A 25,908-nucleotide genomic window follows, 5' to 3' on the forward strand; every position below is an offset into this window, starting at 1 on the left:
TGCTGTGTGTAAACTGAAATGTTACAGTAAAAATAATGCATTTCCTGAATTATTAGAGAATTTCTGAGTATTTTCGTGAAATTCACTTCAGTCCATCGGATGTGACGAATCCTGGTTTCCTGTTTGCATTTTGTCTCGCTCAGTCGGAGGAGGCTGAGTGGAAAATGGCCGACGGTGTGGATCACATCGATATTTACGCGGATGTAGAAGAGGAGTTTAATCAGGTATGCCGAATCTTCCATAATCTGCCAGCATGAATATCAAGAGTATGCACTAGTAAAGAATTGCACAGAATATATGACTTGCAAACACTTTTGTTGTCCACCATCTGCGAATTGCCTCTTCAACCGCTGCGGTTGGTCCATGTCTAGCTTTAAGGCTAGCTTAAGTAGCTAATTTAGGGTTGCACTTGTCACATGAATGAATAATTTATCTGCAGGGGTCATTTTAATTTTTATGATTAAAAATATTTCAAACATGAGTGAATGTGTTTTAAAGTGTGGGTTCTTTTGATAGCGTGCACGTTTGGCGTCATACTCTAACGTGTGTGATCCATTGTTTGATAGTGGCGAGTAGGAGCACCAGTTAGCTTTGAAGTGGCGGGGAAAGGCCTCGATCACTGAAATTGTGCGTGGCCTGCGCACTTCACATGGCTGGCTAGCGCGATGTTGTGCGAGAATATAGTTACGATTTATTGTGTCGTTGCCGTGGATGTAGTACCGTTTGTTGCGGTTTAGATCGACAGAGGTGTTGCATTCAAACTTTACCGTTAAGGGGCCGTCCAGCCAACCAATCTAACTGCAGTCAACTTTAATACGCTAACGTTAGCCGTGTAGCTAAATATTTAAAATGCTTTGTTGGTTCGAACCATGGCCTTAAGCTGTTATATCGGGAGTGAGTGTGACGACCTAAAGCTGTCAACATAATTATCAATGCTTGAAACGTAGTTTGTTTGCTAACTATTTCACGTCACATTGACTTTGCTTTTAGAAAATGCTAGTTATCCAGCTAGCGATAGGACTTGGCATGGTTCTTTAACTATGGCGCTCAGTCAGCAGTGCACATGTAAAAGCGAGATAATGATTCCTGGCGAAATTTGCAAATGTGTTTTTTTTTTACACTACAAGTGTGTCCATTTAAAGCTGGAAAATGATGGGCATTTGGCATGATTTTAATACTTCTTAATTGCTTTTATTCTAAGTCAGTGGCCTCCTCCATGAACGTATGTGAGCACTGAGCACTTATCGATGGTAATTGTTCAGTAGATTGACAGGCTTCATGTAGTCGCCCAATAAGTGCACTAATGGCCGAACTTTTTTCCGATGTGAATGAATACATATGGAGAGAGATTAATGACAAGTCTTCGTTGGTCGGTTGGCCAGAGGCTTAATGGGCATGAGTGTTTGCAAAGTTTGTTTGAGATAAGCCACAGGATTATCAGTGTACTCTGGGTCAGGCCTCATTGCTTCGAGTCGTCCCTGACCTTACCTAGTGAGAATATCCAAAGGGAACCATTAAACACACAAGCTAGCATGTACTTCGACACAAACATACATCAGAGAGGGAAATGCCTCGGGTATAAAGGCGACCCCAATGGGGGTCATTAGTAGACAGAATTAGAATCGATGAATTTCCATGGAAACTATGAGTAGTACCATCCCACTGTCAAATAAATCAGTTAACTGTTTGGTATCTCCAGATCAATATGATTATGCAAGTATGTTTGAAACTATATACTCAGTTGCCAAAACTATGTAATTATTCAAATTCATATTCAATCACAATTAATTCAGCATTTTCAAGAAAATGTGTGATTTTGTGGAGTATGAAATGACTGATTTTTTTTGGCTTGTCTTTGGAATCAGGGCGACGATTACCAGGTGCACGACCAGATAGACCTTTATGATGATGTAATCTCTCCATCTGCCAACAATGGGGATGCCCCAGAGGACCGGGACTACCTGGACAACCTTCCTCAGCCTGCGGGCTCAGAGGATCGCAAGGGCCCCTCATCCAACGTGGTCTACACGTACACGGGCAAGAGGATCGCACTGTACATTGGCAACCTCACATGGGTAAGTCACTGTTGTTGCTATTGTAAAGAGTATTTTTTTAAGACTTTGTAGAAAGAAGGGAGTGTTTCATATATTCACCAGGATGTGTCTGTAATGTACACATGGTATTATCATGCCCTTAGGCTTGTACAGTCGTGGCCAAAAGTTTTGAGAATGACACAAATATGCATTTTCTCAAAGTTTGCTGCTTCAGTGTCTTTAGATATTTTTGTCAGATGTTACTATGGAAGACTGAAGAATAATTACAAACATTTAATAAGTGTCACTGGCTTTTATTGGCAATTACATGAAGTTAATGCAAAAAGTCAATATATGCAGTTTTGACCCTTCTTTTTCAAGACCTCTGCAATTCGCCCTGGCATGCTGTCAATTAACTTCTGGGCCACATCCTGACTGATGGCAGCCCATTCTTGCATAATCAATGCTAGGAGTTTGTCAGAAATAGTTTTTTTTTTGTTTGTCCACCCACCTCTTGAGGATTGACCACAAGTTCTGAATGGGATCAAGGTCTGGGGAGTTTCCTGGCCAATCGACCCAAAATATCAATGTTTTGTTCCCCGAGCCACTTAGTTATCACTTTTGCCTTATGGCAAGGTGCTCCATCATGCTGGGAAAGGCATTGTTCATCACCATACTGTTCCTGGATGGTTGGGAGAAGTTGCTCTCGGAGGATGTTTTGGTACCATTCTTTATTCATGGCTGTGTTCTTAGGCAAAATTGTGAGCGAGCCCTCTCCCTTGGCTGAGGAGCAACCCCACACATGAATGGTCTAAGGATGCTTTACTGTGGGCTTGACACAGGACTGATGGTAGCGCTCACCATGTCTTCTCCGGACAAGCTTATTTGCAGATGCCCCAAACAATCGGAAAGGGGATTCATCAGAGAAAATGACTTTACCCCAGTCCTCAGCAGTCCAATCCCTGTACCTTTTGCAGAATATTAGTCTGTCCCTGATGTTTTTCCTGGAGAGAATGGCTTCTTTGCTACCCTTCTTGACACCAGGCCATCCGCCAAAATTCTTCGCCTCACTGGGAGCGCAGATGCACTCACACCTGCCTGCTGCCATTCCTGAGCAAGCTCTGTGCTGGAGGTGACCCGATCCCGCAGCTGAATCATGTTTAGGAGACGGTCCTGGCGCTTGCTGGAACAAAACATCCTCAGATAGCCACTTCTCCCAACCATCCAGGAACAGTTTGGTGATGAACAATGCCTTTTCCAGCACGATGGAGCACCTTGCCATAAGGCAAAATTGATAACTAAGTGGCTCGGGGAACAAAACATTGATATTTTGGGTCCATTGGCCAGGAAACTCCCCAGACCTTAATCCAATTGAGAACTTGTGGTCAATCCTCAAGAGGCGGGTGGACAAACAAAAAAAAATATTTCCGACAAACTCCAAGCATTGTTTATGCAAGAATGGGCCGTCATCAGTCAGGATGTGGCCCAGAGGTTAATTGACAGCATGCCAGGGGGGATTGCAGAGGTCTTGAAAAAGAAGGGTCAATTGACTTTTTGCATTAACTTCATGTAATTGCCAATAAAAGCCTTAGACACTTATTAAATGCTTGTAATTATACTTCAGTCTTCCATAGTAACATCTGACAAAAATATCTAAAGACACTGAAGCAGCAAACTTTGTGAAAATGTAAATTTGTGTCATTCTCAAAACGTTTGGCCACGACTGTATATGGTTGATTTCCTGATCTTTACAAACTCCACTTAAGGACTGACTTCGTTCCTAAATAAAAAGCATTGTATAACATATAAGTTACTTTATGTAATGTTTCTTTCCGTAGTGGACGACTGATGAGGATTTGACAGATGCCATTCGCTCAGTAGGTATTAATGACGTGCTGGAGATCAAATTCTTTGAGAACCGTGCCAATGGCCAGTCGAAAGGGTGAGCAACACAAGTCCTTTTGTTGGTTGTTGTGTACTACAAGGGATAATGAATAATTTGCACTTTTGACCTCTCTCTTTTAATATCAATATTTGAGGCTGTAATGTGTGTGTGTGTGATTTGGTGCAGGTTTGCGCTGGTGTGTGTTGGCTCCGACGCCTCTTCCAGAAAGCTGATGGATCTGCTTTCCAAGCGGGAACTTCATGGGCAGAACCCCATCGTCACACCATGCAACAAACAGTCCCTCAGCCAGTTTGAGATGCAGTCCAGGAAAAGTATGCGCACATGGCTTCTCAAAGCCCCCTCATGTCAAACCTGTGTTGCCATAGTCTGTTTGTTGGTTTAATTTTATCAGAGACTTTTACATTTGCTAACAGGGGAGGTATGCACTTAATTAGTTGAATTGTTTACTCTCCATAGTAAGACATGCTTGTCTCATTCAGATATCTAACTTCATCTTTTTCTTGTGCTTCTCTTGGTTCGTCAGGCACACAGACAGGCCAGATGTCCGGAGAGGGCAAGGCCGGGCCCCCTGGTATCGGCCCCCGCGGCTTCCCCATGGGCCGAGGTCGAGGACGCTTCCCTGGCCCCCCGGGACCAGGGGGAGACCGTTTCCCGGGCCCAGTTGGACCCGGTGGTCCTCCACCCTTCCCAGGTGAGTCCCCCTCCAGCCCCCGATGCCAACCCCCCCCCCCCTCATCTGCCTCCAAACTCATCCTTGCCCCATCTGCTGCTGGTGAACACTTCTCCCCTAAACCTGGCACGGCAGGCATGTCTCTGGGTAAACGCCGTAGCCCTCAGGACCCCGGCTGGAGGCAGTAGTGCTGTCGTTGCAGGCTGACCACCTCGCTATGCCCCCCCTTCCTGCAAACGCTTTAGCAGCTTCCTCCAGTCTAGGCCCTCCCCATGTGAAGGATTCTGTGATCTTTCACTTCTCGCCCAGCTCTCACTCCTGTGGTGGTTTGTTCAGGACAGCTCAGACAGCCTGCACTCCTCTTCTTTCTTTTTTTGACCTCCTGTTTTTCCTTGCCCCCTCGTTTTGTTTTTTGGGGGGTGTGTTGTTCCCCTTTCTTTCCATTTGTTTTTTCTCTCTTTTCTTTGGCGCCTCTTGCTGTTCTTCTGCCTCGCCGCGTCAGGTGCCAGTTGTGATTTTGGTTTCTCTCCCATCAGGGCCCGGGATGAGGCCACCAGATCACATTACCCATAGGCACCCCAACAGCCAGCTGATGGATATGAATTTCAATTGCTTCCAGCCGGGGCGCGATGGGAGCTGGCGACCCAGAGGTGAAAGGCCTCGTCTCCTATTGACAGAGCTTAAGCAAACAAACACGTGTTTTAGAAAAACTCACCTCCCACCTTCCTTCTCCCTTCCCTCTTTGTAACTGTTGTCATGATCGTATTTGCCACTGTTTGTCTTATGCCAAGGCGACTTTTTGTGTAGTACTCTATAGTGAACTGTGCTGCTTGCTTACCTGGGCCAAGCCCAACATTTAGGCGTGCTTAGTGCCTCTGTGCGGGCCTGTTCGAGATGAACAGGCTTCCTATGTGTCTAAAGGGATGACCTTGAATTTAAACTTGAGATAAGCAGCCTGTGAAACCACATTGACCACATCAGTAGCAAAAATGTAAACAAAGGACTGTTTGTTCAAATCTAAACTAGAAATACCCTACCGACATTCAGAAATATACTACTGGGGTTGCGCACAGAATGAAATGATTTATGTAGTGCTGGCTTTTGAAATTAGAGGGGAAAAGTACTGGGAAAGCCTATTTCCGCTAGAAAGAAAAAACAGCTCCTCAACATATCCTCAAACGCAGATTCATGTTACCTGGGTTTATTTTTCAGGACCTTTCGAACCAAAGACACATTTGTCTTTTCAGGCACACCAGTGTGTAGTTTGTAAGAAGCCTGCTTCAGATGTATATAACAAAAAAATACCCAGCTTTCAATTTAAAACGTATCCCATACCAGTAATATTTCCCAATAAAAAAATCTCGTATGACACCGGATCTCTGAAGATAACCGGCTAACTATATTTTCTTCTAAAATGTCTGTTCTTCAAAGTGTAAAAAAATTCACAATGAAATCCATCTCGCCTCATCAATCACTAATTTCTACTAGCAAGAAGGGTCCGTTCTTTAGTATTAAAAAAAAAAAAAGTTGTAGTATTTTTTTTTTTAATTGGGTGTAAATGAACCTGGGGGAACCCTTCAGTGAGGTGCAGTGTCACATTTCCCCTTGCTTTTAGAGAAACATGTTAGGGTATTTCAGGAACTAAACTCCAACTCACCTGTCTGCTTTATCTTGCCTGCTCTCTCCCTTTGCTTGCCTGGTTTGTTGTTGGCTGGCGTTTGCTATTTCTTTGAATTTAATTAGATTTTTTTTTGTCCTCCATGTATCCAACCCAATAGAGTATAATTCATAAATATTTTTTGTACATGGATCAAATCATATGCTTCTAGTGTTGATGCCACATTGCGAAGTGAACTCAGGTGTTAAGCATGTGTGTGTGTAATGTCTCTGAGACTGTAATGTAAAGCATGTCTTTCTGAACTAAGACCTTGCTAACACTCCTTTGCACCTATTTCTCCGACATGGATTCACTACTAAATCTCAGTAGAAGCCTCTTCCTTCAGTTGTCTCTGCTTCACTTTACATAGTGCCTATAATAAAACCTTCATCAGAACTGATGGTCACCCTCTGTACCAGTTGGCAGTTGAGGTTTCTTCAACCCAGGAGAGTGTTTCAGTAAGACGGAGAATAACCCAAACAGTGGTCTAGATTGAAACGGTTGCCCCCCTTTTTTTCTAAATGTCTGTTTCTCTGCATGTCTGCTGATCATGTCTGACTTTCTGCAAAGACTGAAGGTGGGTCAGGCAATCTGACAGAATACACAGAATAGGTATACGTGTTAGATTCATAATTGCTAATAGTTGGCCCCTAAGAGTGATGTTAGCATAAATGCTAGCGCTGTCCAAGTAAGAAAAAAAAAAAAAATAGAAGTTCAATGGAACCAGCCAATGCTTTTCCAAAAATTAGATTGCCTGTGTCTGCTACTTGCAAAACTGAAGTAATGCTCCTTTTAGCAAGGTTGTCTTGAGTGAACTACAGTACGTTTAAAGCAATACTGGTGACTGTTTACTCATGTTGTATTCTCCTCTTTTTTTCTGTCTCTTCTTCTCTCTTCTCTACAGGAGGCATGCAGGGACCCCCTCGCCCCCCACCTGGCCCACCTGGACCCCCTGGCCCCCCGGGTCCCCCTCCTCCGGGACAAGGGTTGCCCCCACCCATGTCTGGCCCCCAACACCGAGGCGATCGCCCCCCTCCCCCAGTCATGTTCCCAGGCCAGTTTGGCCAGCCCCACATGGGACCCATCCCTCCTGGTCCACCCCCACCAGGTTACGGCCCCCCTCCTGGTCCCCCTCCGCCCCAACAAGGCCCACCTCCCCCAGGTCCCTTCCCACCCCGCCCCCCTGGTCCGATAGGCCCACCCATGGCCCTGGCACCTCCTCCACACATGCAGGGTCCACCCCCAGGGGGACCTCCCCCTGCCCCTCACGTCAACCCTGCCTTCTTCCCTCCACCTGGGAACAACAATATGCCATCGTCAGACCGAGGAGGCCCCCCTCCAAACGACCCGTACGGCAGGCCGCCTCCTTATGACAGAGGAGACTATGGTCCAGGTGGAAGGTAATTTCCTCATCCCAAACATCTCTGTCAACACTTTCTAGAAAGACCAGTGAATGCCGTTAATTCTCAGTGGTATTTGAATGTTACTTTCTCTATGTCCACTTTCTCCCATTTCCTTCAAAATTGTGTCGTTCTAGTTTGTGTTTGTAATTGATGTACCTGAAGGGGAAGCCCTGTTCTTGCTCTGCCTACACACACGTGTACCTGTTTTTTTAACCTTGTGAGGCCATTAATATTGAGGGACACTCCTTGGGAGGGATCTGCTGCCCCTAGTGGCCATAGAACAGAACTTTTGTCAGTCCACCGTAGTGATCGCCCTAGTGATCGGTTGCGAGTCGCTCTTCCCTGTGACCCTGAATGTCCCTCCCTCTGGCTGCTTCCAGCAACCCGAGACCCCCGCTAATCCCAGACTTTGGGCTCAGACCCCTGAGAGAGCCCTGGATTAACGAGGGTTTGGCCGATCTGAAACAGGGAGGCAGGCATTTGCCCAGTGCCAGTGACGCAGGGTCAGTACAGCTCCAAATATCTGGCAGCCCCCGAACAGGAACCTCAGACTCCTTGCCTGGCTTTGTTTGTTTTTGTTTATTATTATTTTTATTTATTTGATTTGATTTTTTGAGTGGATGCATCCCGTTTAGGCTATGTGTATTTTACTGATTAATTTGCTACATACACCTAGCTTGGCTTGGGAGAGTGGGTTGATTTGCATACATCGCATTTTGAGTGTTTGAACTGTAACCCCACATGAGTGAGTTACTTTTGCAGTTTTACTTTTTGATTAACTTTGTGTGCGTGTGTGGTTACGCCTCTTAACCCTTTACATCAGGGTAGCTCAATCCCACTCCTGGATATGCCCTTTGTCTTCATGACAGCACGAGCCTTAATGTGAGATGAATAGGTTCATCTTCTCAATTGATTTGGCTCCTGACCGCGTCAATTCCTTAAGCCCATCAATGTTCAACTGAGGCTTGGCTGCTATGAAGAGTACATATCCAGGCAGAAGATTAGCCGCTCTGTGTGTGTGTGTGTGTGTGTGTGCGTTTGTGTGTGTGTGTTTGTGTGTTCGAGTTTTTGATATTTCCTTTGTGTTAGTTTGGTACCCTATAATGTTTATCTTTCTGACCCCTGCGTTTGTATGTGTGTGTGTTTTTGTAGGGAGATGGATTCGGCGCGGACCCCTCTGAGTGAAGCCGAGTTTGAGGAGATCATGAACCGTAACAGGGCCATATCCAGCAGTGCTATCTCACGAGCAGTGTCTGACGCAAGTGCAGGTGAGAACGGCATCATTCAGTGGTGTATATCACACAGGCTCGAGCCTTTAGTCAGTTTGCCAGTCAATTCACATTTTGTTGGTTACTACCTGGAGCATTTTTTTCAAGGAAATTATGATTGGTTTGTAGTGATTTAAAAAGACTTTTTCAGTTTTGGTCTTTACATTGCAGAAATTGTCACCAACAACCTCTTGCTGAAAAATCTTGATATGTTTTCTTCGGTTATGACTGTTTGCTCACTACTGTTGCGCCCTTTTGTTAAATCCTGCAGCTGACTATGGCAGTGCGATAGAGACACTAGTGACGGCCATCTCTCTGATAAAGCAATCTAAAGTGTCTGCGGACGACCGCTGCAAAGTTCTCATCAGCTCCCTACAGGACTGCCTGCACGGCATCGAGTCAAAGTCTTACGGCTCCGCCTCCAGGTACGCCTCAGACAATCAAATTACAGCTCACTCAATGGGGTAGGTTCATGTCGGTTAATGTCATTCATCAAAATTTTCAAAAGATATAGCAGCTAGTGAGTCGTGTGGTTCAGAGTATCTCTAATCGGATTTGTCGTTCTTTGAAGAAGAGAGCGCTCACGTGAACGTGACCACAGCCGCTCGCGAGAGAAGAGTCGCCGGCACAAGTCGCGCAGCCGCGACCGCCACGAGGATTACTACCGGGAACGCAGCCGCGAGAGGGACCGCCACAGAGAGAGGGACCGCGACCGTGAGAGGGACCGCGAGCGTGAGAGGGAGTACCGTCACCGCTAGAGCCCTGTTAAAGGTGTGTATGCTGTGATCTCCCTGTTTACCCCTTCCCTATGCACTCGGCCCCCGTTCTCCTCCAGATAATGGAAGTTTCCACCGAGGGCTCCTGTTTTGGCTCCTTCAACTTCAGGTAAGGGGGAGGATCTGATACGGTAAGAGGATTTGATGAGAATTACAGGTACTATATGTTTACCGTTGTCTTTTTCCCTGTTGTTGGGGGTGGTAGACTACTAAAACCACCTGGCGTTAACTTAAAACGTTTCATTTTTTTTTTAAGTACTTTGTTTTTCCTGAAAGGAGATGTCAGTTGTTAAACTAAACGGGGACACTTATGTAAAGGATATGGTAGCATCTTTGTAGCCACCTTGTAGCTTTTTTCTGCATTGTGAATGTGGACTCGTGCATTTATTGAGTGTTGGAGAACAGTTAAATCATTGTGAGAAATGTTGTTAGAATCCTCTGCCTCTCACATCACCCTAATCCAAGTTGGCATAAGTGTCAGTTACTCATATGACCATGTATGTGCAAAAAAAAAAAAAAAAAATAGAATCAGAGGTGCCTTAAAGCCTTCCTCATATTCAGTACCAAACACGTCCTAACATTTCCAGTCTGTGTACACATACGTTCTGTTTGTATTTAATTCGTTTTCTGGTAAGCCTACCACTGTGATTTGCCCTAGCCATATTTAACCTCATAGTTTTCATGATGAATGGTAGTCCTGGGGTATGTGTAATTCTGGCCATATCATGTAGTCTGTTTTGTGCTGTTCATGTTATCTTTGTCACAAATATCCGACAGATTTGTAATAATCCTGACATCTGATTGCGTCATGCTACTTTTAAAACTGTCTGGGATGTGTAGGGAATGATTGTTTTGGCATTGGACTTGGTTGAATTTGGTTGCAAATTACTTCTTTTGATATGACTCCCCTTTGGATAATTGACTGTGAAGCCTGCCATTAAACCTAAGTATAGTTTAATTGTAGTTTATTTTTTCTGTAATGTATTACTTTAAGTTGTTCAGCCATTGGATAATGCATTGATTTGTGGCCAGATAAACATTTTTGAAGTGGTCGTCTTGATCACCAATGGGTTTGGTCAGATTTGGAGCCCAGTTTGTACATTAGGAAGATGGTTTTAATGACTTCTTTGCAATGCATCATTGACCTCTCTCAAACTGTGGTGGAAATATTCACAATTAGTTGTTGTCTTACTCAGATGTAGCCTAATTGGGCTTGTTGGCTCGACAATTAAACAGTGTCTGGTTTTGAGAGATCTGAAAAGGTAAACTTTTTGGGTAATTGACTACAGGTCTGCTGACTGTTACTGTGAATGAATATCAGAATGCACTGAATCATGAAACCTCTCAGCTGCAGCCCCTATGACCAAAGCCCCTTCCTTGGCCTTCCAGTTATAATGCTATTACTACGGTTTATGTCAAGCAGCTTTTGTGTATAATATTTGGTCAATTCTGTCATTTAAACTGTCCATGTTTATGTATGTCAGGTTTCTGATCCAAATGTTTACTAAAACATTAGAATAAACAAAATGATGCTAAATGTATTTTAAATGCCATTTTGATGGGGCCTAAATGAATGAATCTTGAACCCATAAAATGTCTGCTTTACAGTAGTAAAATGTAATGCGTCCTTTATTAACCATGATTCCTCTGGCAGTTATGTCTCCATCTTAGTGGTCTAATGGATATGATGGTCTTTTTTTATATATGTTACCCTGATTCTAAGAATCACTGTAATACTGTTGCCCAGATATAACTGGCTTCCTGGAATAAAAGGCTTTGGTCATCTGACTTAAATGCTCTTACCGGCCTCCTACTGGCTAGATTAGGAAGTGTAGTCACAAACACCCCCAGTTCAACAAACCACCCCAACCTGCTTAAAAATATGTAGAATTCCTTTGACACCTTTTGTATGCCAATCTTTTATCTTAGACTATTAGTCTGGCACAGAAAGAAAACTGAAAAAGTAGGCCCATACAAGCTGATACTGAGAGGTTTCTTTGGCGCTCTGTATTCTGACATCTCTGCCTCACCAACTGTGTCTCCTGATGTGCCTTTACTTGTTGACCTTTGACATCTCTGTGGCGGGTTGTCCTCAGATCTTAACATGTTCTGTTTGCTCACTTAGCCTCTGGAGCCAGATCACTGTTGTAGGAGGAAATGACTAGCATGTTTTTGTTTCCAAGTTTGTCCGATGAAGGTCATTGATCCTTGTGTTTGCAGGCTTGGAGAAAGCAGATAACCTGACTGTTTACAACTTTTGCCTTATAGTGTCTTTTGTTTTGTTTGTTTAAGTTTTTGTTAAACAAATTCACACCTTCATTCTCTCTTTCTCTTTTTGTCAGTATCTGTTTGTCATGAATGCATTTATGGGAATGTTTCCTCTTACCATTGGGGTCACTGCATTTCAGTCAGACTTGACATGATCCTTATGATCCAATATCCATATGAGAAATTACGTCAAGTAATTAAGTAAAACTGAGTATAAATGAGCATTTGAAGCTACTATGTAATCATAAATGTCACGATAATGATGGTAGTAGGGAAAAAATGCAAAAGTAATGCAACTAGGATATTAGACATATTTGAATTACAGCCCCAATATGATCTCCACCAAAATCTCTGAAAACACTGGAACAATAAAACCTCCACAAACCCATTAACAGAATAAGGGATCTGGAGGGTTGCCCTAATGGAAAATAGTTGTTAATTTGAAATGGAAGGGATTGGAAAAAAAGAAAACAATGCACCAGGTAAATGTTGCCAAGAACAGCGGAAGCCATTTTACTGTGAAACGGCACACCAATTAAGTTGGCCACTTCAGAAACAGGACCGTAGCCTCATGAGCTATTGGATTTGAGCTTTGTTCTAGCCTACCTTGCACAATAGATCAATAATAATAACCAAAAAGTTTCAATTAAAAGCCTGGGGTTGTCAACTATCCTAAATCAGAAGCCAGCACAACAAGCAGAGCGTAAGGTAGGGCTCTAGTTCACTAGTGTGTCTGATCTGCTTAATATGGCAATTATCTCATAATTAAAACATTTGGGACTCCCTATGGTAACATGTAGTGTCTTTTTTTTTTAACAGCTTTTTTATTTTTCTGAAAATTGACTTACTGTATTAATGAAACATGCTTACTGAGTTGCATGCTAGTCTCTCCATCCCCTTTCCAACTGTGTCCGAACAGCATTGAATCATTCTCTCTCCTCTCCCCTTCTGTAAAGCTGGTCATATCTATCCTCTGCTCTATCCAACAGCGATTGTGTTAGATCTAGTCACGTAGAATCCTCTAGTCTTTTCAAATGTCTCTAAGCTATTGTGTGTCGTAAATGTGTAAAAGTGTCATGATGTTGACTGAATTCTTTGTGTCCGGAGATGAATTTAAATAATTATTCTAAGAGTGGGATGTGGGATATTGCCCTAATGCGTTTGAGTTGGTAATGAATAGATCTAAAGATGCCGTTGAGTAATGTGGACGAAAACTGTCTACCATTTTGGTAAACTTGGCCAGTAAAAAAATACTAAGCATAAAAAGACATAATCTGATCTGAAATTGTTGGTCAAAGGGTATTTGAGCCCAAGAAAGTCTAAATTGAAAATCTAATAAGAAATTCTAAATCCAAACCTGCCACTCTGGTCATCTCCACAAAAGATAAAATATGTGCTCCTTAGCCAATGTGCTTGCATGGGTATTGTTTTGTATGCTTGTTTGTGTGGATGATGGGTCTAGTTAGACACATTAGGAGTAAAAAAAAAAAAAAAAGGGAAATCTGTGCATGACTGGGTTGCCCAAAAAACCAAACACCACCCTTCGTTTGACACCTTTCAGCTGTCGGACAAGGAGGAGCCACACTTGGACAAGCACCCACCCCCCCGCCACATCCCTTCAGGACCTCTCTACTTCCCAGCGACCCTCACCAACCCCCTCGTCCCCTCTCTTCTACGAACTTCATATCAGAGGACGGGACTGATATTGTGTAAGGCTATACTAGACCCTCTGTACAGGAAAAACCCTTCATCCTATACTCCTGGTTTAAAAAGAGAAATCTCATGGCTCTTTTTTTTTATTTTTGTGTTTTATTTGAAAGACATACCTGACATACCCGTGTAATTAAAAGAGAACTCTGCTTTGCAACGTAAAAGCCACTAAGGAAAAGAAAAAAAACATTTACTTGCGTTACGTGAAACGAAAAAAAAAAAAACTCTTTTTGACTGCTATAATGTATAAATGGTCTGTTTAGGGATATTGTTTTTATAGGGACTACTTCTGGTAAGCGTCTTTATTTTTTTTTCTCTTTATGACTTCTCCCCCACCCTCCCCAATTTAAAAACCTTCCTTCCCTGTCTGTTTCTCTTCGTTCGGATAATGTTTGTAAATGTCTATGCTTTGATTCATTATTAAATAGATTCTGTGTTGTAATAAACTGTTTGCTGGGGTTGCCAATTGTTTATACTCTGAATTCCTTAAGCTGACGTCTCACAATTGGTTTATATGAAATGTGTACCCTATTAGAGTTTCATATTGAACGTTTAAGTCAGAAAGGTCACTGAACTGCCCTTTGTCTTGTTTTTATACAGAAGTAAGCTTTAAAAAAAAAAAAAAAAAAAATACCAAAAAAAAAAACACTGATCAGATGTTTTATTTTCATGTGACAACAGACCACAGTGTGATTGACTGACACTAATTTTTATTTTATTTTTTTTCACAAAAAAGAAAGGTGTTTTAACACTGAATTGGGCTAACCATGCTTCTGATGTTTGACATTTTTACTGCTGATTGGCAAGGGACTTGGTCCTGCTGCCAGATATCTAATCAGAGGGATCGGGCTTGTGTTCCAGCAATGCTAGCGCTGTCACTCCACGGAGTATAACTTTGCCACGAAAAGATGTGTACATTGAATTGATATTACTTCCATTAAGATATGTGGACTTCTTGTACTCCTTGTAGACTGACAGTGTAACATTGCTTGGCAACATTTTCAGTCATTGATTGTGCCTTGAAGAACATTAACATTTAATTGTCCTATTGTGAAGTACATTATTGATGACTTAATGTAGATAGTGTAGATAGTGTAGTCAGTCGGGTTTTGAGAAAGTAGTAACAATGTTTAAACGCTCAGTGCTTATATAGGCACCCCCATTCCATAACTGTTTCATTGTTTTTATTTCTTTTTGGTTTTCTTTTCTTTCCAAAGATCAAATTAAATGTAGAACACATGGTACAGTCAAGTTAAAATAAGTGCTTACTCATGTCCATGCTACATCACGGTTCTGAAGTGAAATTGATGTTGACCAGGGAAATTACCGTATCATCTGGCTTTTTACCCCAAGAAAAAGTAATATGGCATATTTGTTCAGTTTTCACAAATGTGCTGTAATTGTACTTTCATAGGTGTTAGAATCAAATGAATGGTTACGGTGTGATTTTGCTCTTCCAAATGACCGTACTAATATTTTGAAACAGTACATGTGCAGGGTATCCTTATATCAGAAAAAGAACCACTGTGACTTGAATATATTTTGCACTTAATACAATTTATGCAGTTTAGTTTTACATTTCCTTCTGAAGCAGGGATGGTTATGATATTAATTGGCTTGATTTAAAACTGTTGTTGGTCACGATCTTAATGACTAGCTCCTATCACAGAGATGTATTAACTAAAACTAAGTGTAATTGCACTGGTATTTTTTTTCTTTTTCTTTTTTGAAAACCTTTTCACCACTGTAGTCCTTTTATATCATACATCTCTCTTGAAATGTGATGCATTTAAAAAAAAAAAAAAAAGTGAAAAGTGTTGAAAATGTTAATATTTATATTTCCATCTTAAGGCTCACAACTAGGGCAAAAAAATATATGCTTCTGGTATTGATGTGTGCAGGCTCTGTTGTACAAAAATATACTTCTGGGCAAAAGAGTGGCCACCTTTCTCATATAGATGCCTTTCTTCTTATATGTGGTCAGACCAACAAGTAATCTCAACCTCGTCATCACTTCTTAATTCATTATGAAATGATGACTGAATGTTTGGGACTAGGGAACTTCCACAAAAAGTTGGAACAATACATAACAACTGGCAGTCACTGTTTTTTTCAAAATATTACACCTTTCCAATTGAAGGAAATGCAGTCAGTTAACATGCATTTTATGCACACCTACACAAACAGTTACCCCAATTATCAGGGATTATATGAAGTCCTAATTAAGTTTCATATATGCATTTGAATGTGGCTGTTTTATACTGTTTTTTGCATACATTTTTCCAAATCTGTACAGAATTGAAGGAATAGATATTTTTCGTACGACGTCATGTTTTGGGTGTTACTAATAAAGTAGTTTGCTACAGTGTTTTGCCTGCAGTGTAGCTTGGTGTTAGCATTGCATTGATTTGTAATGAAGCACTCGAGGCTCAGAGCTAAAGCCCTGTGTGATGATGGCTTACTCCAGAAGCCTGGAACTCTGGGTGCAAATCTATCCTAGCTGAGTTAGCTGATGTCTGGGAAGTAGTTATATTTGCTTTGTAAACTGTATTGTGTTAGTTTATCAACAGCTGGTCTGATTTTACTAGTATGTATGCAAGCATGTTTTTTATGGTCAACAGTGTTGTCACTGATTTCTAGATGATAGATTAATACTTTATTCATCTTGAGGGAAATTTAGAAAATTTATATTTTCAATGCGGTGCTGGTAAGTAGGAACATTTTTGCAATTTAGATTTATATAGTTTTAATCTATTATGTATAGTTGTGTATTTACTATAATATATATATATATATATATATATATATATATATATATATATATATATATATATATTTAATGTACTATCATTAGACATGTTAACTAGCCTTGCAGGTACAACACAGCAGTCTTAAATTTAAGTTATGCCAGAGATATTTTCAGAGATGAGTCTTTTATACCCTTGACTTTGCCTTCTCAGCTTTTGAGAAGTCCTTTCAGGTAAGTATCCATGTGGATCACACCAGGCTGATGGAGACCCAGGATGTTGGTGGGTATAGCCTTATTAAGACTAAGTATTAAATCTCAAAAACACAGAACTGTATGCTTCTGGGTTTTCGGTCTCATCAGCTTGGTTAATGCAAGCAGATGTCAATTGAGGAAAACCGAAACCTATTTTATTGATAAAAGATGTTTTTTTCCTATCCCATTTATAGGGCCCTTTAGGGGTTAAACTGACAGAAATGTGATTAAATTGGATATTGCCTTGAGACCTCTCACAATTTTGGCACGTAATAAGCAGGATTTTAGGAAGTATTGATAAGATTTTCTGTAGACATGAACATTTTAAAAATGTATATATATATATATATTTTTTTTTAAATATGGTTAAATTGAATGTCAGAATATATTTCGCTCCAGAGTATCCTTGTCCAGATATTTTCAGTTTCAGAATAAAAACCTTTTGATAAACTGTCATTTTGTGTTGATTTTTTTCTTTTCTTTTGCCCCCATGTTAACCGTTCACACACATTAAAATTCAAAGTACTTTATTTGTAATTGTCACAAAGACAACGAGGGAGCATCAGACAGCTAAAAACGTAAGTTGCTGTGGACATTAACAGCCACAGCTTAATAATAATAAATAACAATACATAGGTAAATAAATATCCTTGAGAACATTGAGGGCATCACCATCGCATATCCTCCAGTGCTATTTTTGGGTCATCAGGAGCATCCAGGCTGTTAAATATCTTCCAGTCCGTGCTGTGAACACAGTTCTGTAGCTGAGGGATGGCATTCTCATTCCACACTGTCATGGGCTTGGTGGCAGGCCCTTATCGCTCTGATTCCGAGTCAGCTGTTGTTCTGTCGGCCTGGTAAACGGTGCGGCCGTGATAGCCATAGACATAAATACTGTGCTGCCCTCTGAAAATATTATGGGGTAATTATGTGGGTAATAATACATATTCTTAGACGTTGTACAGACTAGCGCTTCATGGTGGAGTAATGCCAATTATGGCTTTCGTACAACTCACGATTTCACCTTAGCAAGAGTGAAAATAATGATTCCGTCCGTCATGTCATGTGGTCATGCCACGTCAAAGTGGATAACAATACCTAGGGAAATGATGATAACTGGTAACACAAAACGTATTTGTGAGGTCTGGTTGCACTACATCCCCTGTAATGTACCTCAACCGACCAACATGACAATAAGTAACAGTGGTGTTAGCTGTCAAATGTTGCTATATGATGGACTACAATGGGCATATTGTGTTTGTAAAGTTTGCCAAAGTAACAATGTGTAAAAGCGTTCCAAAATCAAAGTAAATATGTTGGAAGTAGGCTCTGGGTAGAAGCATAAATCGCGCTTAATATGTTTACCTATCGCGAGACCTGATGCGTCTTCAAATAGTCATGCGTAGACTCCACACGTGTTATTCTATCCTACTGCGTTGTGAAGATGGCGGACGGTGAAGGTAAATGAGCGCTCAAAGTTCATTTTATGTTTTTACATCATAAGTACGAATTTGGAAGTTGCATAGACACATTTGGAAAGATGCATAATATGGCACTGTATGGAAGAGCATCTGAGTATGCACACATGTATAACTTAAGCTAGTTGATTTCGGCTATCCTCCGGTCACCTAACGTGAACGTGTCCTGCAGCCACATGGTCGCTTCTTGAGTGGGTGTTCAGAGAAACTGAATTAGCTGTAGCCCAGAAACCTAATTAGTTAGACGTGATAATGACTTGATATTTAACTAGAAAGCAAATTACTTTTTATATTTGGTGTAATAATGGTAAAGTAGCTAAGTCACGAGTAAACGTTGGAGTTCGCTTGCTAGATAGTTGCTAGCGGCCAATAAATGTAGCTAGTTGGTCACAAAGCTTAACTGGTTTCTTGCCAATTCGCTTAACACATATTGCTGACGTTGGGGCTCTTGTAGGGTCTGTAGATGACTACATTGGTGTAATGTTATTCGTAATTTACCCAGCCAAAGTTTCCATTCAAATTAGCTAACATGCTAACTTGACGTTGCAGCAAAAGACTCACCAGCTTTATCAATCTATCGATATTTTTGAATACAGTTTAACTTCAAATATATATATATATTTTTGTGTTAAGTAACTTGTCATTTGTAATCTACCGATGTATTAAAGTTACTATGCTCATTCTGATGGCTTCAGAAATCCCCACGTGGTAACGTTAGCTAGAATTTGCCACGTGCTGACGACCCGCCGGTATTTGCCAAGCTAGGTTGGTGTCTTTGCCAGTCAGTTTGTGCTACTACAAGTAAATATTTTCTGTCGCACGTAACATTTGCACGGTGTGTTTCCAATATTTTGGCAACTGACAGTTGTAAATGGCCACATTCACCACGCATAGAAGTGTTGTATATTTGTATGACTTGCATGAATCGAGCTCAATTAATGGTGAGTAAAATTATCAAAATTAATGAAACTGTCTTGTTTGCTTCCAGTTGTAATCAAAAAGGAGAGGAAAAAGAAGCACAAGATTGCAGACAATGAAGTCGGGGTGAGTGAAGAGCACCTTAGCAATGATTTCATTGTGTAGTGTTTTTGTGCGAAGGAAAATTTTAAATGGTCCCAATCTCCCCCACAGGACATCCAAGAGGCTGGCGATTTCCTGATTAAGCCAGAATCTAAGGTGGCCAGTCTGGACACGTCCCAATGGCCCTTGTTATTGAAAGTAAGTGAATAAAATGTGATTGCCTAAGGTTTACAATTTGTCCTGCATGGTATTGGGAGCTGGGGGGGGGGGGGGGGGGTCTAAGGTGTGTTAAGTGATGAGAAAGTTTATCCATTCGCTGAGTTCTGCTGGTGCTCTCTCCTTGCGGCCCTCTAGTTCGTTCTGGACTTGAGGGTTATGGGCCGCTTGCGCCTCTGCTGCAGGTCCAGTGTTCTACTGGTTCTGTGACCAGAGGTCGTAGGTGTGCTTGCAGGGGGAGTAGCCTGGCCCTCACAAAGACGATTGTAAACGGCTGATTACACGCCTGATCCCTCACCCTACATATCCTATAAGGGTGGGCCTCAGCAATGTTGCTGTGTTTTGTATGCGCTTGTTTACATTAACAGTGTTCGTTTGAATCTCTTTGCAGAATTTTGACAAGCTCAACATCAGGACGGCTCATTACACTCCCATTCCAAATGGATGCAACCCACTGAAGAGAAACATTAATGATTATGTCAGGTAAATGATATTCTTTTGCATTATTGTGTTGGCTTCGCATAGAACAGCCACATGATGTCACCTAGATTGCACTAGCACTATGTGCAAAGATGACTTTTTATCTATCACCCTATGACTGATGGCTAACATAAAATGCAGTGTGTGTGTGTGTGTGTATATATCAAAATTAATTAATTGTGATTTTGTTCCTCTACTCCAGGTCAGGCTTCATTAACCTCGATAAACCAGCCAACCCGTCCTCCCACGAAGTGGTGGCGTGGATCAAGCGCATCCTGCGAGTGGACAAAACAGGACACAGTGGCACGCTTGACCCCAAAGTCACAGGCTGTTTGATTGTTTGTGTGGACCGTGCTACCAGACTGGTGAAATCGCAACAGAGTGCTGGTGAGTTCCTCAGGCTGGCTTGAGCCTTTTTTTCTCCCACAACAATGGGGCTTTGCAAATCTGTTATTTACAGTAACATGACAGTAAAACAAGTGGCCTCTCCTTACTACTCTTTTGCCGTTTCTACAGGCAAAGAGTATGTGGGTATAGTACGGCTGCACAATGCCCTTGAGAGTGAGCACCAGCTTACACGGGTAAGTCCAACATGTATGTGTTAATAATGTTGTCATAAGTCTGTGATTGCTATTCCAACATGTATGTGTTAATAATATTGTCATACGTCTATGATTGCTATTTTTATAGTGTTGGACCATCTTGTTTTTCACTATCTAGTCCATTTTAAAGGGATAAAGGTCCTATATGCATACGAGTTATCAGATGCACCATAATGCCTGAGGCACTCTTGCTTTGCTTTGCCTTGCTGTTTTTGCCACAACGACTCAGTAATGCCTCTTGAGGTACAAAGTGGTATTAGAGGAAGTACTGGGGTTAGCTGGCTAGCATGCTTACTTGAGTGGATATCTAGGCAACATTGAGAATAGGTGTTAATGACATAATGTTAAAATGGTTAAAAAAATTCAAGAGGTTTACTAGAAACAAGAATGGATTAACCAAGATCCTTACATATACTCCCTTAAATATGACTTGTGAAGGATGTTTTCAGTAAAGTCTCCATTTTGTTTTCCTTTAGGCAATGGAATGTCTCACAGGGGCACTGTTCCAGCGACCGCCCCTCATTGCTGCAGTCAAACGGCAGCTGCGTGTGCGCACAATCTACGAGAGCAAGCTTATCGAGTACGACCCTGAGAGGAGACTAGGTAAGCACTGGTCTAACTTAATCTGGTATGGTATCTTAAAGATGGTTTCATGCTTGTTATTAGTATTGGTTCTACAAAATCCATTTTTATTGCTTATTGGGATCTAGTATTTTGAATTGCTCCCTTTAAAACTTAAGTTTGATCATTAGTAGATTTTTCCGGCGGGGGGGGGGGGGGGGGGGGGTTACACGGTGTGTGAAGTGATGAGAAAGTTTATCCATTCGCTGAGTTCCGCTGGTGCTCTCTCCTTGCGGCCCTCTAGTTCGTTCTGGACTTGAGGGTTATGGGCCGCTTGCGCCTCTGCTGCAGGACCAGTGTTCTACTGGTTCTGTGACCAGAGGTCGTAGGTGTGCTTGCAGGGGGAGTAGCCTGGCCCTCACAAAGACGATTGTAAACAGCTGATTACACGCCTGACCCCTAACCCTACACATCCTATAATGGTGGGGCTCAGTAGTGCTACTGTGTGTTTTGTATGCACTTGTGTACATTAACAGTGTTCGTTCGAATCTTTGGAGAATTGACAAGCTCAACATCAGGACGTCTTATTACGCATTACTGTTTCAACATTTGTAGATTTTTCAGGCACATGATATGAAAACTTTGCTGATTCAAACCCTCATTGATCCCTTGGTGGCATTCTGTAGGCATTTTCTGGGTGAGCTGCGAGGCTGGGACCTACATCCGGACCCTGTGTGTGCACCTGGGCCTGTTGCTGGGGGTCGGAGGCCAGATGCAGGAGCTAAGGAGGGTGCGCTCTGGTGTAATGGGAGAAAAGGTAAGTAGTGCAGACCAGTGTGACATAAGCATAAGGGCTAACCTTGAAAAATATGGCATTATAGCATTGTTGGCTGAAAGTTATTACTTTACACTGTGTAACGGCACAAAAATGCCTCATGTTTTGTATGAGCTGTATTGGTTATATGTAAAGAAATGACAACATTAGCATTAGTCAATTCCTTGTGCATTGTTCCAAAGTGTTGAGTTCAGTTCCGGGCATCCTCCCCAGTACTGGTAATTATTCTTTGGTACAGTATATGGCTGTGGGTCATTGATTTGGGTTGGTCCCTTCTTGACCAGCTCACTGAACCCATAGCTAATACATTGCAAGTACAGCTAGCAGACACTATACTAGCAGCATCATTTTTGGCCACATATTGACTTCTCATTCCTCTCCTCTCAGGATAACCTGGTGACCATGCACGACGTGATGGATGCCCAATGGCAGTTTGACCACAACAAGGACGAGACCTACCTCAGGCGTGTTATCTATCCTCTGGAGAAGCTCCTCATCTCTCACAAGAGGATAGTCATGAAGGACAGTGCTGTGAGTAACTTATCAGTACCCAGCATCCCCTCTTTTTTTTTTTTTTTTTTATAAAGCTAGATTTTGTGGTTTCCATGGATATAATTGATTCTTGTAGTTGAGGATTTCTTATTTGAAGATCTATGCCCTATGCAGACACTGGTAATTGCTCTGCATTGGCAGTTACTCTGATGTTAATCTGCTTTCTCCTTAATGTTCCAGGTTAATGCCATCTGTTATGGTGCCAAGATAATGCTCCCGGGTGTCCTCCGTTACGAAGATGGCATCGAGCTCAACCAAGATATCGTAGTTATTACGACCAAGGGCGAGGCCATTTGTACAGGTTAGTTGCAACCTTTGCTCTTTATTTGTGACTGTGTATATATATCGCAATGTAGAGCCACATGATGATCCTTTAGAATACAATAGCACTCTGTGCAAAGATGACCAACTATCTATCACCCTTGACTGATGGCCATTAGAATGAGGTTGAAAACGGTACAGTTTTAGAGTAAAGCCTGTCTTTAAAAAATATTTCCTCTTCTCTGTTACCAGCGGTTGCACTCATGACCACCGCGGTTATATCTACCTGTGACCACGGCATTGTCGCTAAGATCAAGCGAGTCATCATGGAGAGGGACACGTATCCACGGAAGTGGGGCCTGGGCCCAAAGGTAACCTTACCCGTTTGAAACCTGTGTCTGTGCTCTCGATATTAAAGTGGTTGGGTGAAGGCTACTGTCCCAGTATGCTAATGCTATTTTCTGCCACAGGCCAGCCAGAAGAAAATGATGATCCAGAAGGGCCTCTTGGACAAACATGGGAAGCCCAATGGCGATACCCCTTCAGAGTGGAAAGATGGCTATGTGGACTACAGGTGATTATTGGAGCCCTTTTGGCCTGATTGTGTCCACTGCAGACTTGGAGCAGGGACATTGATTACATGTTGGATCAGTGTTGTAGTTTCTCAGAGCTCCACGCCCACACCTAATTTCTTTACCTGTTTTGATTTCAGTAAGAACACGAAGAAGGCTCCGGTGGAGAAGAGTGTGGAGCCAGCCACACCTGCTAAGGTATGTGTGTGTCGGTTATAAAATTTCTGCCTTTCCTGAAAGATAAGCTCATGTTTACATGAGCGTTATAGATGGGGTTGCTTATTGCTTGTTTTTCCTGCCTGCAGAGAAAAAGGGAGGAGAGTGGAAGCGATGGCGAGGCTGATACGACGGCAGCTTCAGTGCCTGCGACGCCCAAATCTGAGGATGAACTGAAGAAGGAAAAAAAGAAAAAGAAAAAGGAGAAGAAACAGAAACTGGCTGAAGAGGCGGCAGCTGCACCTGAGGAGCCTGCTGCAGAGGAGACCCCTGAGGTGCGTACATTATAATGAGTCTAAAGAGACTTAAAAGGGTACTGAATAACATCTGCAACATCTATGTGTGGTTCAAGGCCATTAGCCCTTTCATACTTTAAAATAATACCATTGATACTGAAATTACGGTCATAAATAAGAATGGAGTGATTAAGAGCTTTTATGATTGTAGCATATCCAAAACCTCAGATAATCACCTAGTGACTAAAACATTTAGTCACTGGCTCAGTATATGTTTCTGCACACTTATAAACTCAGAGCTACAATGACTAGCCCTAAACTAGGGCTGAACTGTGTATCTGTCCTCAGCTCCACGCAGAAGGTTATCCCTCTTTGGCTTGACTGAGTGGCCCTTGAGGGAGTTATTCTGCAACATTGTGAGGGGTGGGGGGGTCTTAACTGGCACATGCTCCCATCATTGCTGGTGACATGAGACCTCCTCACCCTGACATCTTATGAATAGAAAACGCCACTTCACTTAGATGCAGATATTGATGACTTTTTATCAAAACCCAATGTATAAGATGGTAATGACATTGTTGGGTGTTGGTAATGGTGTCTGGGTGGGTGGTATAAGGGGCCCCACTTTCAAGTTTCTTAAACATTTGTCTATTTTTCCAGGCTGGTGAAAGTGCAAAGAAGAAAAAGAAGAAGAAGAAACAGAAAGAGGAGGAGCAAGCGTCTGAGTAAAAACCTAGGAAAGAACTGTTCAAAACAAACTGTTAATGAAACTAACGGGGAAGAGGGATGAGTGCCTGGAGAAGTTGAATGAATCACGGACCTGTGTGCTGTTGGATGAGGGTTTAACTGCCCTGACTTGGTTGCCTTGGATTCCATTGATTAGTAACTTCATGGAGAATGGTTGGAACTAAAGAAGGTGGTGTTGATGGTTGTTTATTATGTTGAGATTCTTCCTCAGATTTTGTATTATACGTATTGTGTTTGTTTTTCCCCGCCTCCCGTTAACCAGCCGAAAGTGGTAACTATCGTTGCCTTTTTTTTTTTTTTTTTAACTTGTAAATAGAAAAATCAAGTATATGAATTGCTTTTGATTTAATGAAGTTTTTTTTCTACAAAAATGAATGGTGTCATTTCTGTGTTATTGCTTTGTTCTGTTTCTATCAAATACAGTCAAGTCCCTCTTTGGGAATGTTGTGAGTTAAGCTTAACTTGGCAAAACCAGTTAATCAGACTGTCATTAGTTAGGTTAAGTGTAACAGTAAAAATTGTTACAGAAAAATGCGTTTATTAAAATGCAGATATGGTCCTGACATGGCTTTAGTTTCCTGAAATATCTAAGATTTTATAACGAACATATCTGGCAACTGCTTCCTGGTCAGGTTGGTTAAAAGTAGATCTCAAGATTGAAGGCATTGACATCAGTAGATCCAATCAGCCATCAATAGATGCTTTGCTTAAGCAGTCCAATTTGTGTGCATATAGGCTATATATCTTATCTATATCTTTTTTTGCTGCATGCCATGAATTTTGGCATATCCAACTCCGCTTGAGTAACAAGCATTTGCATTATTATGACTGTTTTAAAACCACAAACTACTGCCAGTCTCTGCCTTGATTGTACAGAAAGGCTCAACTATTTGGATGGCGTTCCTCCCATCGACATTAAAGTGGATGTAGGGAACTAGCGCAATGCACAAAAGATATTTATCCCGTTAACAATCATTTCATATAGGAACAAGAGGTGTGGACCTGGCTTGTGAATAGGCTTTGTGAACAGTAAATTAGTCATACTATACTATTGAAACTACATGCAAACAAATGTGTAGGGGTGAAGGATTGGCATTCATAGGCAGTATGGAAAATTAGATGGATATTCTTGGAACGAAGCTGTTGGCGAGTTGTCTTGGGGACCTGTTTAATCATGTGACTGAACGCTTCTAGAGGCCTCAGTATATGGTGGATTTTAGGATATGGACTAGGTGTGAATGGGCCTAGGAGAAAAATAATGAGGTTTAAGTTGGTTGGAGGACAACTGAATAGTTATTTCAGTTTGAATTTGGTAATTGATTGAGGGAAGGGTAACAGTGCCTAAGGTGCCCCCCACCGCCCATCCTTGATGTTTGTTCTTTCGTAATTTCCCTCATATTTTAGTGCAGGTTTGTGGAACATGACACCTAACAATATATT

The 25,908-nt window shown here is 41.8% G+C and overlaps 2 protein-coding genes across 19 annotated transcripts; both read left to right on the forward strand.

The window, feature by feature from the left end:
* The first annotated feature begins 151 nt into the window (after positions 1-151).
* On the forward strand, positions 152-14,196 carry cpsf6 (cleavage and polyadenylation specific factor 6). 18 transcript variants are annotated; one of them, XM_080834608.1, is made up of 12 exons: positions 152-224; positions 1,866-2,075; positions 3,872-3,975; positions 4,105-4,250; positions 4,454-4,630; positions 5,146-5,259; positions 7,171-7,666; positions 8,050-8,172; positions 8,822-8,937; positions 9,209-9,401; positions 9,509-9,708; positions 13,543-14,196. In XM_080834608.1, exons 1-11 carry the CDS (start codon positions 165-167, stop codon positions 9,693-9,695), a joined length of 1,926 nt encoding a protein of 641 aa, XP_080690734.1. In that variant the 5' UTR covers positions 152-164; the 3' UTR covers positions 9,696-9,708; positions 13,543-14,196. The 18 variants fall into 18 exon arrangements, with proteins under 18 accessions (XP_080690734.1, XP_080690744.1, XP_080690746.1 ...); XM_080834618.1 differs by having other exon boundaries at positions 9,512-9,708; XM_080834620.1 differs by having other exon boundaries at positions 9,209-9,362.
* Positions 14,197-18,127: 3,931 nt separating this feature from the next.
* Positions 18,128-24,833, forward strand: dkc1 (dyskeratosis congenita 1, dyskerin). The gene is made up of 15 exons (XM_080834628.1): positions 18,128-18,152; positions 19,159-19,214; positions 19,302-19,388; positions 19,798-19,889; positions 20,089-20,273; positions 20,403-20,467; positions 20,965-21,091; positions 21,736-21,866; positions 22,272-22,415; positions 22,617-22,737; positions 22,950-23,068; positions 23,168-23,271; positions 23,410-23,467; positions 23,575-23,760; positions 24,382-24,833. Exons 1-15 carry the CDS (start codon positions 18,137-18,139, stop codon positions 24,448-24,450), a joined length of 1,560 nt encoding a protein of 519 aa, XP_080690754.1. The 5' UTR covers positions 18,128-18,136; the 3' UTR covers positions 24,451-24,833.
* Positions 24,834-25,908: the final 1,075 nt, after the last annotated feature.

Source organism: Sprattus sprattus (assembly GCF_963457725.1).
Source record: "Sprattus sprattus genome assembly, chromosome: 3".
Lineage (NCBI taxonomy): Eukaryota > Metazoa > Chordata > Actinopteri > Clupeiformes > Clupeidae > Sprattus > Sprattus sprattus.